Source organism: Gossypium hirsutum, chromosome D09 (assembly GCF_007990345.1).
Source record: "Gossypium hirsutum isolate 1008001.06 chromosome D09, Gossypium_hirsutum_v2.1, whole genome shotgun sequence".
NCBI classification, from domain to species: domain Eukaryota; kingdom Viridiplantae; phylum Streptophyta; class Magnoliopsida; order Malvales; family Malvaceae; genus Gossypium; species Gossypium hirsutum.
Window position 1 is genome coordinate 51,443,490 of NC_053445.1, and position 19,432 is coordinate 51,462,921.

The 19,432-nt window shown below is 29.7% G+C and overlaps 2 protein-coding genes across 2 annotated transcripts; both read left to right on the forward strand.

Moving 5' to 3' along the window:
- The first annotated feature begins 9,751 nt into the window (after positions 1-9,751).
- LOC107928587 (serine/threonine-protein kinase STY13) lies at positions 9,752-13,124 on the forward strand. Its single transcript, XM_016859840.2, has 6 exons — positions 9,752-10,491; positions 10,933-11,065; positions 11,169-11,364; positions 11,584-11,708; positions 12,087-12,245; positions 12,337-13,124. Exons 1-6 carry the CDS (start codon positions 10,328-10,330, stop codon positions 12,625-12,627), a joined length of 1,068 nt encoding a protein of 355 aa, XP_016715329.2. The 5' UTR covers positions 9,752-10,327; the 3' UTR covers positions 12,628-13,124.
- A 1,587-nt stretch (positions 13,125-14,711) lies between these two features.
- LOC107941833 (MACPF domain-containing protein CAD1) lies at positions 14,712-18,995 on the forward strand. The gene is made up of 7 exons (XM_016875453.2): positions 14,712-15,708; positions 16,449-16,687; positions 16,764-16,959; positions 17,054-17,131; positions 17,585-17,768; positions 17,878-18,041; positions 18,211-18,995. The coding sequence occupies exons 1-7, from the start codon at positions 15,439-15,441 to the stop codon at positions 18,820-18,822; spliced, it is 1,743 nt and encodes a 580-aa protein (XP_016730942.1). The 5' UTR covers positions 14,712-15,438; the 3' UTR covers positions 18,823-18,995.
- Positions 18,996-19,432: the final 437 nt, after the last annotated feature.

The window sequence follows — 19,432 nt, forward strand, 5'->3', positions numbered from 1 at the left end:
ATTTTCTGGTCAACAATCAATTGGTCGTTGCCGACATGTCGTCCACCACCGCCCACCGCAACCTGCCTCCCACCTTTTTCTTGTTTTCAACTCCCCCGACTTTCAAACCCCGCCTTTGTCCATTTGGTTTCTTTTGAAACCTTACAATCGAATCAGAAATTAATTTTATGCTAATTAATATTTTATTTAAATTCCCCACCTCAATATTATTGTCACATTATTATTAAAGATGACAACGAGACGGGTCGGAAATAGATATTACTAAATCTTGTCGTTCCATAGTTGTCGCACTATGTTTCGCTATCTGTTTTATTCTATTATAGATGTATAATTTTGAAATTCATTACTACGTCTATGAATATTGGATACATTCATCTCCGCTCCATCTCGTTTCAATTTAATTGTTGCTATTTAGCTCTAATTTTCTCAATTCTTTTAAAGAAAGTAAATATTTAAACGTAACTCTTTAAAAGATATTAAAACATAAAATATATGATTTTTTTCTATACTGTGATATTACATTTTTTACCTTGTAATAGTTTATATATACAAGGATAAAATTGAAAATGTGTATAGTGAAGCATATTAGAATGAAGCAAGCAATTACCACAATCATTTCATATTAGGCTTGCTCATTGTCCAAGCCATCCACCCAAGCCCGAAGGCCCGCTTGAAAAAATAAGAGGGTTTAGATAAAAATACGAGATCCAAAAAATAGGCTTGAGTAAAATTTAGGAATAATTTTCTATATGGGTTGGGCCCTGTGCAAGATTTTTAGCCCTCTAACCTGACCCGAATATATTATATTATAAACCAGGGGAAATTATATTAATTATACATGTTAAATAATAATTATATATTAATACTAATATTAAATTATTAACACAATAACAATTAAATCCATTACCCAAACCTAAAAAAAATTTTACCCAACTAAATAACCCAACTCAAAATATAAAATTTTAAAAATTATATTTAATATTGTTTTATTATATTAATGGTAATATTTTTTTAGTATAAATAATATTTAATGTGTTAGAAAACTTTTAGATTAGTGTTTTTAGTGCATTTAGTACATTATATTTTAAAAAATATATATTTTTTAAAATAAAAATTAATCTAAAAAATCAAATATAGGCAGGTCGAAATAGGCTCTGGTTTACCTTTTTTAAAGTGTATCTGACTTGGACAAAAAAATAAGATATTTTTTAGATTAAACTCGAACTTAAAAAATTAATCTAAATACCTTATAGAACTCCACGCATGAGCACTTCTATTTTATACTCACTATCTAGAACAAAAAATTTACCACATCCCATTCTACAACCACTTTTCAAATAAAAAAAAACCATCCCTAATAATCATTCATATAATCTCAACACGTGTTGAGATGCTATGGGAAAAAATATTTTCTCCCTTGATTTGGTAACCCTTTTTGATGTCTTTTCTTCTTTTTCTCCGATTAGGGGCCCACATAGTCAACCCCTCATGAATAACATTTTCGATTTAATTTTCATAAAATATTTTTATTATTTTATAAGCTTTAAATATTTCGAATTTTATTTGGAATCTTTTTTCACAACATTGCTAACAAGTAATATCCATAAAAAGAAAATTTTAATTTTAATAATAATAAATTATTAAAATATTATATAATTTAATCCATTTTTTAAAAAAAATTTATAAAAAAACATTTTCACCACAAAGTGAATTTGATGATACTTTAATAAATTTATAATTATCATGATTTAGTTGCTGCCGTAAATTAGTTGGACATTAATTATAAGGTTTTTTATTAAAATATTACAAAAAAATTAAAAAAGTATCAAAATAATATACAAAAAAGTTTATTTACTAAAATAATACAAAAAAAGACAGCTGAATGGGGGATGGTGCCTATGGCAGAGGCGGCACCAATGGTGCCATTGCCACAGGCGGCATCCCCTTTTTTCGTATTTTAGCCCTTTTTCGTATTTTTTTCTCTTATTTTATTACTTTTAAAAATATATTATTTTTTAATTTATTATTTTACATTATTTTAGTACATTATGCTTGAAATATATTCATTTAGTGTTTTTTTATTGAAAGTAATAAAATTCGGAGAAAAAAATATTAACAAAGGATCAAAGTGTTTAATTTATTTAAAAACACACTAAATGAATACATTTCAAACATAATGTACTAAAATAATGTAAAATAATAAAATTAGAAAATAATATATTTTTTAAAAGTAATAAAATTCAGGAAAAAAATATGAACAAATGGCCGAAATAATAATTTTTTAAAAAAATTTATTTAAAAAAACACAATCAAGGATGTTGTAGCTGGAACTAGGGAGCAAAGGAAGAAGAAGAATGTGGTAGCTGTAATTATTTGGGTGATTAAAATAAAAACATTAAAAAAATCAATGACCAACTAAATGATTTATCCTATTCTTTTATCAGAAACAACTCAAAATTGATGTGACGAAACAATACTTTTTTAAAAGAAATGTCGGTACGTGTTGACTATAACTTAACTTCTGTTCAAGCCTTTAGCTGAAGTAATAGTAAATATTCAGTGACATTAGTTGAAGTAAATTGCATTTTCGAGAAAAACACTGAAATATTGAAGATAATATGATTAAGAGAGATAATTATGAATTTTGAATATAAATTGTAAAATGAATATTAATGATAAAAGAAATTTGTAATTATTTTAAATTATTGGTGAAAAATGAATGCTACATATAATAGAGTAATACAATAGCACGTATTTCTAGGACTCTAAGCATATTTGAAAAACTAAAATATAAACAAAATTGAACATTTATCCTTATATTAACAACATGAGAGGCGGCACCATCATATTCGTATTTCAGCCATTTTTCGTATTTTTTTCCTGAATTTTATTATTTTTAAAAAATATACTATTTTCTAATTTTATTATTTTACATTATTTTAGTACATTATGTTTGAAATGTACTCATTTAGTGTGTTCTTTAAATAAATTTTAAAAAAGCCCTTATTTCGGCCATTTGTTCGTATTTTTCTCCGGATTTTATTACTTTCAATAAAAAACACACTAAATGAATACATTTCAAGCATAATGTACTAAAATAATATAAAATAATAAATTAGAAAATAATATATTTTTTAAAAGTAATAAAATTTGAGGAAAAAAATACGAACAAAGGGTTGAAATACAAATAAAGGGGGGTGCCGCCTGTGGCAGTGGCACCATTGGTGCCGCCTCTGCCACAGGCACCATCCCTCCATTCAGCCGTCTTTTTTTTGTATTATTTTGGTAAATAAATTTTTTTATATATTATTTTGGTATTTTTTAATTTTTTGTAATATTTTGGTAAAAAACCCTTAATTATACGTGTATGAAAAACTCATCCAGCCTAAGGATTTAAATAAATCTTGATGAAATTTTATATAAAAAAATTTATTACATGCAATTCGAATAACTTTCTTTTGTAAATGTAATTTTATATAAATATTTTATTCCACTTACATATAAAATATATAAAATTATTACCAACAATTAAACCCATACATAAAAGTATTATCAAGTTCAAATTAGGTATAATGACTTATTTAGCTCTCTAACCTTATAAAAAAAATTAATTTTTCGTTTAATTTTTCGTATTTTTTAGCTATTAAATTTACGTTTTTATCAAATCATCTCAAAATGGATGGAAAAGCTAACGTTTTTAATTTTGCTAATGTGGCATACACGTGGATTGTCACGTCAATATTTAGTTATTTAAAAAAATAGAAACTCAAAAAATAATTTTTAAAATCATTAAAATTATAAAAAAAGTATAAAATTATAAAAAAATTAATTAAATTTTGAATCAACGTAACTATCCATGTTTATTCCATGTCAACAAAGTTAAAAAATGTTGAAATTTCATCTATTTTAGAGTAATTTAACAAAACATACAAATTTAAAAGTTAACAATGCGAAAATTTTAATGAAAAAATTAAAATAATTTTATTTATAATTGGAGGGAAAAAAATTATTATGTCATAAATTCACTAATCATCTATTTTATTTTTAAAAAATAAAATATAATTGTCAATCAAATCTTAATTTAATTGATATAAATATCATTATTAATACAAAAAAATATGAATTCGAGTGCATTGAAATAATCAACCACTTATTTATGGATTGAAAATGAAGCGTGGATAATATAATAAGATTATAATTTATAAAATAGATAGAGCCGGTTGAGGAAGGTAGGAAGCCGAGCCAGGAAGAAGAATGCAGCCTTATCGAGGTGATAACCATTAACACTCCACTCAAAACCTTTTATCCTATTTTATTTCATTTAATTTCTTAGGTCAGAAGTCAGAAGCATCCCCTCAAACTTTCAAATTTCGAAAGCTAAATAAAGAGCCAAATAACAACGCCTGGATTGTCAACCCACCCTATTCTTTTGCCTACAAATATGTATTTCCAGATTTATGAGTGTACCATATTTTGATTATTGAATGAGAATTTTGACTGGAAAACCTGACTTTGAAATTTTACAGTTTTGGAAATGTTATTGGTCTTGAGTTTAATTTAACACTTTTCATTATTTACTCTAATTTATTTCTTTCATACTTGCAAAAAATAGGTTTAACAGTAAATAAGTTTATGGTAAAAGTATCGCTAAGAGTTAAATGAGGTATATGGCATATTATGTGTAATTATCGGGTTATTCTGCTAATAATGTCAGTTTTTAACCGTAGAAAATGGATAAATTTTGATAAGAAATGATTAATTTGCTCTTTAATTCAATGTAAAAACACTAATTTATTCATTTTTTAATTAAATGGATAAAATACAATTTGACTCTTAATATAATGCTTACACGGTACTTTTACCATATGAGTTAAAACCTCGACGCCTATAAGTATTCAATTTAACTTTACCCTATCGATTCTCATTGGTGGTGAGTTTGGTTTGGCTCCTATTGCTATCAAGTTTAGGGTAATGTTTTGATTATTTTTCTTAATTATTTGTTTCTTCTCTTTTATTTATTTCTTTTTTTATATATAAATGGAACGTATTTGATATATAGTTAGTAACGTTTCAAGTAGAGTTGGAGTGATAATAAGTGAATGTAAACTATAGTAAAAAAATAAAATAATAAATATATTAAAAAATAAGACTCATGACAATTTTTTTAGAGTAAATTATATCTAATGACGTTAAACTATTAGTAAGTTTATATTTTTGGTCACTCAGTTTGAAAATTTACAAAATGATCACTGAACTATTTGAAAGTTTTTATTAAAGTCATTGAATTGTTCAAATGTTTTTATTTAAGTCACTAGGATATTAAGTGTTCTTTTTTTAAGTTTGGCTAGAGTTTTAAGCAATGGTTCGATGACCGGTATATATAGTGGATCAATACCCATTGGTGAGTACAATAATATATCTTAGATCTAAGTTAAATTGACGATTAGTGTCAAAAATCAAAGAAGAAAATTATTTGAATTTTGATTTGGATATTCGTGACGTTTAAAGTTGTTTCATGAAGTAAAATTGAATTGAAAAATAGAAGAAGAAAAATAAACTTTCGATTAGTGCAAATAGTATGAATAGAAAATGGCATAGAATAACGTTTTTAACAACTCAATGACTTAAATAAAAAAATTTAAATAGTTCAATAATTATTTTTTTAGTAAAATGATCGAAACATAAACTTACTAATAATTTAACAGCATTACTATCGCAGGATAATCAAGCAGGAGCAAAGTAATGATGTCCAGAACAAGTATTAGCTTGAGAAAGATAAAATAGTTCAAAGGATTCTTTGATAATCATAAAATATGTTCTCTATATGTACTTCAAATTAAATAAAAAATTTAAATAGTTCAATAATTATTTTTTTTAGTAAAATGATCGAAACATAAACTTACTAATAATTTAACAGCATTACTATCCGCCAGGACAATCAAAGCAGGAGCAAAGGTAAATGATGTCCCAGAACAAGTATTTAGCTTTGAGAAAAGATAAAAAATAGTTCAAAAGGGACTTCCTTTGCATAATTCATAAAAAATATGTTTTCTTTGGGGGTTTTGTTTCTCTCTACCTCTCTCAAGAAACACGTTTTCTCGTTTACCCAATTCTCTATAATATACATATCTTCATAGCTAATGTCTATTCCAAGAGAATAAAGAGTACATGACAGCCACTATATATTTAACTTAACAAAATTTATTAAAAGATTATTTGAAATCATTATTTAAATTATTAGGTTATTAAAATCGTTATTATTTGATTTTTTTATTTACGTTGACAGTTTAAATAAAAAATTTTTTTTTTTTCTTCGATCTTCGAAACTAACCGTTAGATTGACTTAGATCTAAGCTATGTTATTCTACTCGTCGATAAGTGTTGATCCACCAAATTAATTGCTCAATCACTGTTTTGATCTCACTAGCTAGACTTTAAAAAAAAAACTACCAGACATTTAGTTAAATCATGCTATTAAACTGTTTTATATACCACGCCAACAAATAATTTAAATTTTTTAAAATAATTTAAAATTTAAAAAAATTAACATGAAATACACGCGGATCGCCATGCAAGTTACTATGTTTAAAGTTTTAAAATTTTAATTGATATTTTTATTAAAAAGAATTTAATTATTTGTTTAAAATTAATGATTAAATTAAACTTTTTAAAAAAAATTGAAAATGAAAAAAATGAAATTAATAAAATATAGATATTAAAAATTAAATTTATCACTTTCTTTTTTGTTTTCACAACCGTAGAGAATAATAATTTAAAGAAGAAGCACGTTATTGTGAATATAGAATTATAATGGGGAATTTGGGTGGGAGTTGGATTGCACCGTTTTCAAGCTTTATAAATGTTAGGTTAAATGATCGTATCAAGATTTAATACTTTCTTTCAATGTTTATTTTATGCAAATTATGGTGTTCATCGAACAAAGATGCTGACATATTAATAATAATTTTGATGGACTTATTAATTGGATCTTGTTTTTCTATAAAATAATAATTTTAATATCAAGTTGTGAATTATTAATTAGATGTTATTTTTTTATAAAATAATAATTATTATTATTTCTGGACTCATAAATTTTTTTTCTTAAATTAATAGTAAGTAATATCGGTGGTATAGTGACATAAGAATTTTTTTTGCTTCTAAAATAAGATTTTGTCTTTCTTAATACAATAAAATTCTAAATAAAGACAAATAATCGATCTTTTCTTTTTAAAAAAAATCAATTTATCTCAATTTAACATGTCATTGCTTAATTCATTATCAATGTTCAATAATTCACATTGGCAGGAAAATTTGTCTAATTAGGCACGTTTTCACATACTCTTTTTAAAATTGACTTAATTACTTAAATTTTGAAAAAATAGACTATTTAATAAATTAACAAAAAAAATTCGACATATATGCACAATTTAACCCAAATATGAAGTATTCTTAGTTTAATGATATAATTTCTGTTATTTAATAAAATGGATTTTAATTTTTTTTGTTTGTTCTCAATTTGTCAATTTATTTTTCCTTTCAATCTTTTTTTAATTTAAATATGTGTAAAATAATATTATTTAACCTCAAATTAACAGGAGTGGTTAAAATGAAAATAGTTGCTAATTATAACATCTAAAATATAAATTTTTGGGAAGAAACTTTTTTATCTTAACTACTGATTGAAGATGAATAGCTTCAAAACTTATAACCAATGTTTAGCCGCATTAAAAACGCAAAAATCAGAAAAATGTAAATATTTTACTTTTCGCATCCAAAATAATTACTTATTAAATATTTTAAATATGGGCACGTGTTAAAAACTTAAAAACAAATAAATAAGAAAAAAGTGGAGCCCAGAGTGTGACATGGAAGCAAGTGGTTCACACGAATGAAATAGAGATGAGCTTGTCAGAGCCATCAGATCAAAGCCAATTGGGACCCACTCCTTTCGCTATCTAATCTGATGGCGGAATGCTGCTTCTGGTTGAGATTTGTGGGGTCTACCTTTCCCACTCTTTTTGATGGAGTCAGATGCCAGACCCACGTGGCTTCACTTCGCCCTTCACGTGTTCTTATTTTTTTCATTTTCCTTTTATATTTATACATAGTTTTTCATTTTACAAAATATTATTTCATCTCATAAAGAAAAGTTAAGAGCAAGCGGGAGTAAAATTACCATATGAACCAAAGTCAACAAAGTCACATACTTAGATAATTTAGATGTATTTATTATTGGTTAGGATAAAAAAAGCGATGATGATGAGATTAAATATTATATCATTAGGTAAAAAAACTAAACGTATTACACTTTAAATAAACGCTAATTCAAAAAAATTATTAGAGTCTATTTAACATTACTTATAATAAACACTTTTAAGGAAAAAAAATACACTTTTAAAATAAAAATATTTCTAAACAACCTAATATTTTTAGAGTTTTTACACAATTTTAAACACATTATCACGACGCTCTCAACCAACAACGCTCGTAATCACTAAAAAAATTTAATTCCTAATTTGACGAGTTTTTACACCATTTCTTTCCCCTATAATGGTGGGAACATTAATAACTTTTATACAACAAGTGCAATGAAATTCAACCAAAATTGAGTTAACGAGAGAATTCGATAAAGAAAAAAAAAAGTTTTGATGGTTACATTTGAGAAGTGGTCAATTAATTTTAAATAGAAATAATAATTTTTAAATAAAAAAACTAAAAATTATAATTATAACAAAAGTTTTTAAAATTGGATATATTGTTGAATCGACCATGTCATTGATTCTCTAATCCAATTGGTACGATTGATTCGTACTATTCAATTAAATAAATAATTAAAAATTAAAAAAAATTAGTACAACCGTTTTTTTTGCTCGATTTAACCAATCCTTTTTGATACCTTGATTGATTCAATCAGGTTTAAACATAATTGATTATAACCGAATCAAATGCTAAATGTAATAATTTTTTTATAATTATTGCTCAAGATGCGAATGAGAAAAATAATTTTATATTAAAAATACATTTATAAAAAAATTAATAATCGAATCATAGTAATTTAATCTTAATTCTTTTTGACATCATTATTGTTGCAACATTTTGAAGCATATGAGTTCGAATATAATTATATACGCACTATTCCCTATTTTATGAATCAAGAAGTTAAGTGGGGTGATAAACAGTAAATTACGTTCTTATGTAATTTTTATAATGAATTAATATTGAATTGACTCGTGACACTAAATTATTTTATTGTTATATAAATTATTATTTCAATTAAATAATATATTATATTTTCTTATATATTTGAAATTATAATATATTAGTTCCTTTTTCTTTGAGTTAAGAATATAGATTATTATTTACTTTTTGAAAGCTCATCCAACTCGTGGTAATAGGGTCAATTTTTTTATTAATTAATTAATATTTTAGTGGGTGATGTGACTGGTGGGAGTAGGGTTAATATTTTCAAAAGGGAATTAATTCGGTTAATTATTTTAAAGCGCGAGAGAAAACGACAAAAAGGAGACTAATAAGCCGAGCTGAGCCGAGCGGCGTCGGGATAGAGATTTGTCTCCGTACGAGAGCTCCATCAGAGGGACTCCATCCACGTCCAAATCTCTGATGCTATGAAAATGAACCTCTTAATGAAAAAAGCTTCTGCTATCCACGCGTCCTTACTTAATTGGTTCTTCACTTTCCTCCAAAACCATTACTACTTCTCTCTTTCCCATTTCCCATTTCTTTTACTACTATTTTATTACTATATTTTCAATTTTTCTCTCTTCTACAATTTTGAAAAAACAAAAATAAAAGTTTTAAAACCCTCCTCGTCGGAAACAAATAGGAAAATTCTCTGGATATTTATCTTCATCGGAAAAAAAAAGAACCTTCATAAAAAGAACCTCGAAGTTTCTCTCTTCTTTCAATTTATTAATCGATTATTTCTTCGATATTTTGAAGATTCCCTGTTTTAAGTGAAAAGCTTAAGTCTCTCCGTCTAAGCCTTTTCTTCCCCCCCCTTATTTTTGCTTGGACTGTAAGTTGCTTTTCCTTTTCTTCATAGGGTTTCATTTCCATTATCTTCAAAAAAAGAAACTTGGAGATCAAGCGAAATTCCAGAAAAAAGAGAAGATTATAAAAATTGTTACCGGAGTTTGAAAGGAGCTGAATTGGATGGTTTGAAGGTGATGTGGAAATCGATAGGAAAAGTCTTTGGATTTTAAGATAATTCTGCATAAGGAAAAAAATGATTGAAATGAGGAATTCTGGAATAATTTAGAAACAAAAAAGAAAGGAAAAAGTTGCAAAAGTTGCGGAAGTTGCAACTATGAGTTACAGCGAAGGAGAAACGAGAAACGTCATCGTTTCAAATGGCTCCATAACCGCTGCTGAAGAGTTGACCATCAATCACAATTTGCTCATTGACCCGAAATTGTTATTTATCGGCTCCAAAATCGGAGAAGGAGCTCATGGAAAAGTTTACGAAGGAAGGTCAGTATCAAAACACCTCTGCCAAAAACAATATTACTAATAATCCACTCTTTTTATTTTCTCTTAAAAAAAAGCCTTTAGTTCATGGTAGTTTAAATTGTAGAGTTCTTTATTCCCCTTGCGCTGTAATCCGAACTCTTGGTGTTAATTATCGCAAATTAACTAAGTTAAACTGTTTTAGATCAAGGAAATTTTTGTTACATGCTTGTGTGGATGTAACAGGAGAAGTCAATATATGAAGAACATTTGCTATCCCTTTTTAATTGTTTATTGTTCTCTGTACGAATTTTTGTAGAAATCATGATTTGTTTATGATGGGGTGCTGTATCCTAATTTGTCAAGTTTTTTAAAGTGAAACATTGTGAAGGGAATTGAATGTAAGAATTTAGATTGTGTAACGAGATTACTAGTTACATAGGGGTGAGTCTAATATTTTTCCAGGCATGGTGATCGGATTGTTGCCATTAAAGTTCTTCACCGTGGGAGTACTGTGGAGGAAAGAGCTGCACTTGAGAGTCGTTTTGCTCGCGAGGTTAACATGATGTCTCGAGTTAAACACGAGAACCTTGTCAAGGTAAACTGCTTTAAGCTTGAAATGCAAATATGAATTTTATCATTGATGGAAATTATTGGTTATCTGTTTCTCACCCGCAATGGGAAATTTGTTGGCTTGGCAGTTCTTTGGCGCTTGTAAGGACCCGTTGATGGCAATAGTTACTGAGCTATTACCGGGAATGTCCCTTCGGAAGTATTTAGTTAGCATCCGTCCGAAAGTTTTAGACCTTCATGTGGCATTGAATTTTGCACTAGACATTGCTCGAGCCATGGATTGTCTGCACGCCAATGGGATTATACATAGGGATCTAAAGCCAGGTACATCTTGAGCATACTTTTTCTTTACGAATATTTATTAGTGACTAGAAAGGCCTGCTTGTGTCACTTCAGATTAGGAGTTGGATTGAATCTGTGCTATTGAAAGCAGAATGTGGATTGTAAATTCCTCTTCGATGTAATACGTTTGTTCATAATTCAGTACTTATATCTCAAGTCCTTTGACTAATTCCTCATATACTGGGAAATTTGGTAATGCAGACAACTTGCTGCTTACAGCAAACCAGAGATCTGTTAAACTTGCAGATTTTGGTCTTGCGAGGGAAGAATCTGTGACAGAGATGATGACTGCAGAGACTGGAACTTATCGCTGGATGGCCCCTGAGGTTAGTGCCCCTACTACATTACTGAAATGGACAAATAAACTTGTTTACAATGAAGATTGGAGCTTCTTTTTGTTGTTGATTTCATTGTGTTAGTTTCAGCATTTAAGTTCCTTTCTGCAATTTCTTGTCAACTTTTGATATCATCACCACCCTGTATGTCATGGCATGTTTCTTTAGAGGTCTTATGTCTTTTGTATTTGACACTACTGTATATTGAGCTTTGGACAACAACTGATAATAATGTAGGGCACTTTTTTGTCATCGCTTTCTCATGTTTATGGTTTGTTTAACAAAGTAATCTCTATCGAGTAGACTAACTTTTGTATACAATATCTCTGACTTGGTTATCATTCTTTATTTCAATCTGTGTCATTGTAGTTGTATAGCACGGTGACATTACGGCAGGGAGAGAAAAAACATTACAACAACAAGGTTGATGTCTACAGCTTTGGAATTGTCTTATGGGAATTATTGACCAACCGTATGCCGTTTGAGGGCATGTCCAATTTGCAGGCAGCTTATGCTGCTGCTTTTAAGGTGCAAGTCTTTAATGCACATTTTTGTTATCCATGATAAAATTTTTAAACTAACTGATAACTGACCAATTTGATGCCATATGAGCATGCAGCAAGAGCGACCTAGCCTTCCAGAGGATATATCACCTGATCTGGCGTTTATCATACAATCTTGTTGGGTTGAAGACCCTAACATGAGGCCGAGCTTCAGCCAGATAATGCGTATGCTGAATGCATTTCTCTTCAAACTCACGCCTCCTTCACCATCCATACCCGAATCTGACACCAGTGAGACTGCAGAAACTAGTAATGGAACCACGACCGAGTTATCTGTTCGAACAAAGGGGAAGTTTGGTTTCCTTCGCCAACTGTTCACTGCCAAGAAGACAAGGAACTCTCAATGAGGTTAAAGTTTTTCAAAACACTTTCTTTCTCGAAAGTTGGCATGGGATATATTAGATATATATGTTTTAACTGAACCTCTTCTTAGTTACCGTCAAATGAAGGAATTGTAGGAAGGATGTTGGTTGGGGTTAACTTTAATGGCAAAATAAAAAGAAAAAATAGAGCATCTTTTACACTGTCTAGTTGACTTTATTGTAAAGAAGATACAGGGGTTTCACATTGTTCTGTTCATATCAAATGTTACATTCATCAGAAGAAAAAAAGAGAGGGAAATTAGAGTGCAACTTAACTATTTAGTTAAGTAATTGCTCGTTCTCTTAATTAGAAACCAGTAACCACTTGCTCTTTCGTCCGTGAGGGGAAAAGATATATGAACTGGTGGGCATTTGGCTCTTGTTTCTGTTTTCTTAATGCGAAGGCATGCATTACAAGTTATGGTTAGTTGGATGCTTGCTCAAGGCATTATTAATGATTGATAACTAAAAGTGTTAATGGACGGGTTGGGCTTTAGTTTAAAATTTAGTCTAAGTTTGTGTATATTTTTAATAGATTAATCCAAGCCCATTTAGGTCTATCCATATCAATTTTTATTTTTATTTTTATTTAAAAAAAATATTCATACTATTTTAATTTAATATTTAATAAATTTATATAATTTTTATAGAGTCATCTTAATATTATTTTAATGTTTATGTTAGAGTAGTATTATATATTTAGTATCAATTTATTTGTTATTTGCTATAAATTACATAATATAAATTTTATTATAAACTTAAAATTAGGTCGAATTCGAGTTTGAATGTTCAAGTTTTGGTTCAACTCATATTTTAAATGGATTTAATTTTTTGCCTAAGTTTATTTTTAGGCATAATATTTTTGCCTAAGCTTTTTCAAATTTTTGACGGGCCTTCAGGTTTGGGTTGGTGGTTCATCCATGAATAGGTTTATTGATAATCAAAATATAATGGTTTTTATTATATAAATGGCTTCATAATTTTTTTCATTTAGGTCGAGTTTAAGTATAATATTAATATATCTTATGCATGTCCAAGTTCAGCTCGATTTGAAATATAGGCTTAAAATTTTATCAAAGTTTGTTTATATTTTAAATAGCTAACTCAAGTTCAATTTAAACTCGTCTATATTATTTTTAAATTTTTTATAAAAATATCTGTATTATTTATTAATTTGATATTTAAATAGTTTTATATATTTTTTTCATTTATTAAAATTTTATAATATTATACATCGCTATAAATTTAATTTATGTTATAAATGAATATATATAAATAATTTGATATAATATATGGGTCAGGTTAACTCATATTTTAAATTAGTTTAATTTTTTTATTCAAATTCATTTTTCATACTAAATATTTTTATTCAACCATTTCTAAATTTTTAACATGTTGAGCTTAAGCAAGTAGCTGAATTTATGAACAAATCTACAAGGCATAACATAAAACGAAAATTGTGTGCATATTTATATCTCAAGGTCCATTATAAATTTCATATCTATTCTCTAACCTTAGCATCAACTTACAAGATATAGATTGAATATCTTCATTTTATTCATAAAAGGTGTTTTATAGTATCTCAAATTTTATAAATCTTTTCTTAGAGCTTCCATTATGGTCTCTGAAATATCATTTGTACATTAAAGCTTTTCTTTATTTTATTTCTCAAGGTATTTATTAGTATAAGTTTAGTAATTAATCATTCGTATTCTGCTAGTCTATTAGGAGGTAAATATTGGATACAAGTTTTAAAGTTACTCCATAACCCAAACAAAAATCAAACATTCGATCACTAAGATCATTGCCACCTCATCTAATTGTCGAGGTTATAATAGAGCCATTTTTTATATCAAACGTAACAATCCATATATTGGATCCCACAATTTTGTGGCAAAATTGAAAATAGCATAAAATTCAGGGCTATTTGTAGAATTATGAAAGGATGGGAAGCATAAAAGAAATTTCCATGTTGCATCCTATGTAACAACCTTGGAAGCAAGTGAGAATAGATAAATTAAATTTCACTGAGTTATAAATGTTTACGTTTGCTTATCTCTTACTACTTCCTCTGTCGTAATCTGAAAGTTGTTGAAGTCAGTTAAGATTCCTCTGCCACTCCATTTTTCATCTTTCTTCGCTCTTTTTTTTTCAATTATAAAAAGGAAAAGAAATCACTGAGAGTGAGACCGGGTCTCTAAGAAATGAACGGTTAAGATATCATGCAAAAAAAAAAAAAAATTATTTTCACGATTTCTATCTGCCAAAAAGAAGACCTTTTTAGAGAAAAAAAGAGTCAATGGGGGTTTTGATTTTCAGGATCAATTATTCATATAAAACTCCTAAAATGGTAGAAAATCTACAGTGGGATATGATGTGAATATCAAGTTTTTCTTCTTCTTTTTTCCCCCTTTTAAATAAACTAAGTTTGCCTTTTAAATTTTAAACCAAATTTCAAGAATAAAAGGGCAAATCATTAGATTGGATTTCGATCTTTCAACACAAAGTAAAATCCTTGATTCTCTCATCGCCGTATCTCAAACGAATCTTTTCTCCCGAGTTAGTCTCTCAGTCAAAACTTTACATTTCAACGCTTGTGGTTTTGAGTTTTTGACCCATCTCCCACTTTTCTTTTCCAAGTTCCAAAAACATCTTTTACAATTCCATTCGATTTCTCTGGAATTCAACACAACAGGGAATTCCTCTTTTCACCTGAGCTTGTTTCGCGATCTGGGTATGTTTCTGATCAAGCAAAAAGTTGGAATTTGAAGAAGAATTAAATTCAGGTGATGAAAAATGGGGGAAACTGAAAATGGATATTCACCCGCCACCCACACTGCAATGAACGCAGTGCAAGCCATAGGGAAAGGATTCGATGTTAACTTCGACACTAGGTTGTTGTATTGTAAAGGTGTAACAGGTTCTAAGATAGTTGAAATCGATGAGGGACATGGTAGGGATATTTACTTATATGATCAAACTGTTCTCCCCAATGTTTCTAGAGATATCAAGAACTCTCAAGAGCCTATTGGCCGTCTCAGTTCTGGGGTTTTCAATTTTAATGAGGTAATGTTGTTTTTAGTTTTTAAAATGTTCTGTTTGTTTCCCATTTTGTGTTTATTTCATGAAATTTCGGGTCTTTGCTATAATTCACAATTATGTTCTTTGTGTTTATCTTGTGGCTTGGTTAGATATGCATAGTAAAAAGTTGACTTTAGGGTCATAGGTTTGCAGTTAGGAGTCTTTATTATTTAGGTGATAAACAGAAGTGACAGTTGGACTGAGAAACAAAGGAGAAAAAGATCAATTAAATTGACATTTGAGATTAAGAAAGAATGTATATACACATATATGTATATGTATATGTGTATATATATGGTTATATGTGTGTGTAAGAAACTTCAACCATTTGAGATAAGTCCATTGATGTTAATTGCTAGCCTAAAAACCTCTGGTGATTGATTCTGCTTAGAGTTGTGTATTATCTCCCACCAAAGTATGCTAAGATCATGTTTGATTGTTAGTGTTTGATTCTGAATTATGCTTTAACCGTTTGGAATTTGGTTCAAGGGATTAACCTCTTAAATTGCGTATCAATGGTGATTGTTAAGACAATGCATAAAATCATCTATTTGATTATGATGAGCTTAATGATCTTTAGGAGAAAAGAGAATACTAATTGAATTGCTTAAGAGCATTATTTAAACTACTTCCAATTATTTGTTTTGCTTCGATTTGTTCCAGACACGATTTTTATTGCTTTTATCATTTTTTTCTGATTTGCTTTTCTTAACTATCAACTGCAGATGGTGGAATATTTTAATAAAAACGCTAATGTGTCCGGTAGTTTTCCCCTTGGTAGTTTCAATTCTGCTTTTAGCTTTACTGGTTCAACAAATATTAATGCTGCAACCACAAAGACACTCTCTATGGATGGATTTTACATCCCACTTGCCAAGTTTCATCTAATAAAGTCCCCATTGGTATTGCAAGAAAATGTTAAACGGGCTGTCCCGACTTCCTGGGACCCGTCATCCTTGTCAAGGTAAGGACCATTTGCTGTTGACTGTAAAATGCTTATAATATAGGTTCAATTCCTAAGATTGCTTTCTTTATTACAGTTTCATTGAAAATTTTGGGACACATGTCATCACTTCTGTAACTATCGGTGGTAAAGATGTGATATACGTCAAACAGCATCACTCGTCACCTTTGTCTACCATGGAGATTAAAACCTATGTTCAGGATATCGGAAATCATAGATTTTCAGACAAAGACAGCCTTACAAGTTCGGGTCAAATAAAGTTAAAGGACAAGGCTAGTTCCACTGTTTCTTTCATATGTTTTTCATCCTTTATTTGTCTTTCTTTCTTGACTATTGTAGAGTTAATACAAGTTTTGAGCTTTACAGGGTCTTGATACTGGCATTTTCATCAGTCAAGGGATATACCCTCAACCTACCAGTGTGCCATCTCTTAATGGGAAAGAGGTATTTAGATGTCTTGATGGTTTATTAGTGGAAATCAATTTGCACATAAAAGTTCAATATTTTTGAGATGCTAGTTAGTTATATGCTGTTGTCATGCTTCAAAATTAGTGAAACAACTAATTTGCAGTAGAAAGTTATTTATAATTAGATCCACTACTGAAACTACTATACTAGTCTCCTCACTTCATCTTATCCAAAAAGCATGTGAGTTCGCACCCATTGGTTTGTCATGGTTGGTTGCTTTGGGTAATGATTTGCGAAATGTGATAGTTTCATTTATTTTTTATGTTTTTCTCATTGTTGAATCGGTCAATGTAGCTAATGCCGTGTGGTCTTGGAAATCATTTCCTTTTAGTGTTAATTCTTTATTTTACCATTTACCCTTTAGTCTACACCTTGTTTCACTTGTTCTCGATGAAGTCTTCTCATTTTCTGGAATTCTCATTGTTGCAGGATGTTACAGTCATTTTTCGGAGGAGGGGAGGAGATGATCTGGAGCAAAACCACACCCGGTGGGCAAAAACTGTCCAATCCTCTCCTGATGTCATTGAAATGACTTTCTATCCTATTACTGCTCTGCTTGATGGGGTAGCTGGAAAGGAGCATTTGATTCGTGCCATCAGTCTTTATCTTGAATGTAAATACGCTTCTTTGTGATTGATCGGATGCAATCTTTTCTTCCCCATCATTATTGCTAATGATAAACTATTTGCTGTAACTCAAATCCTTAGTCTGATTGTCTGCAGACAAACCTCCAATGGAAGAACTAAGGTATTTTCTAGAGTTCCAGACTCCTAGGATATGGGCTCCTATACAGGGTACAATTCCTGGCCACCAAAGGAAGGAACCTATTTGCCCGTCTTTGCGATTCAGCATGATGGGGCAAAAACTTTATGTCAGCCAAGAACAGGTATGAGTTCATGTCACAACTTTTCTCACCTTAAAACGTCATGCTCTTCCTCTTGTGCCTAAGAACATTGCGATCACTGCATTTTTCAACCCCGATGAAAGCTATTAAGGAGTGGTGACCAGAACCATTATAACAAGTTGCATCTAATCTGGGCTAAGTGTAAATGCAGATTTCAGTTGGACGAAAGCCGGTAACAGGCTTGCGGTTATGCCTTGAAGGAATTAAGCAGAACCGTCTAAGCATTCATCTTCAATACTTAGTATCTCTTCCGAAGATCCTACTTCCACACTGGGACACACATGTGGCTATTGGTGCTCCCAAGTGGCTAGGACCTGAGGAGCAAGATAGTAGATGGTTTGTGCCGGTGAAATGGAAGAGCTTTTCTCATGTTAGTACTGCACCAATCGAAAACCCTGAATCCTCTATAGGTGACCTCTCTGGTGTCTACATTGTCACTGGAGCACAACTTGGAGTGTGGGATTTTGGGTCAAGAAACGTCTTATACATGAAGCTGTTGTATTCTAGGATTCCAGGCTGCACGGTACGAAGATCTTTTTGGGATCACACTCCAGATGACAAACCAAAGAAAGTTGTGGCTACTGCGGGTAGTTCTGGCTCGGAAGGAAACATTGTAAACAAGTTGGCAAAATTTGTCGACATGTCTGAGATGAGCAAAGGACCGCAAGATCCTCCAGGTCATTGGTTGGTCACTGGTGGAAAGCTTGGTGTTGAGAAAGGCAAAATTGTTTTGAGAGTGAAGTACTCCTTGCTGAATTATTGAATCTCTTAAGTCTTTTCTTTTTGCATGTCCATTTGTGTTCATTATGCTTGCAAGAATTGTGTAGCTTGTTCCAGTTTTGGTTTAGCAACTTGTAGTAAAACTTCTGAAGATGTCTAATCTAGAAAGGCATGGTCGAAAAAAAATTTTGAATGGAAGGTTGAATCGGTTTTTAATTTTTCGATTTAATTGGTTGGATCGGATGATTCAAATCGTATAGAAGATATTTTTGAAAAAGTAGAGAAATTAATTAACACAAAACAAACCGACACAATCAAGTCTCAACAGCCAAAGCCATAGCCAATACGAAACCATCTATCATAACAATGATATGATTGAGAAAGAAAAAGTATATTTAATAAAAAACAAAGATAAAAATCTTAATTTTTTTATTAAGAGAGATTAAAAAAACTAGATTTAGCTAATTGAGTCTTAACTCAATTGGCATCGACATTGTTGTCAGTGCAGGAGGTCGTGGATTTGAGTGCATTATGTAAGGATCAGGGAGAGGCTATGAGTAGTTCTAGTCATTTTACCAAAAAGAGCATATATTAAAAAAAACTAGATTTTGTCATGCCCATAAAATATTTTATGTTAAAAATATATTTTTTAA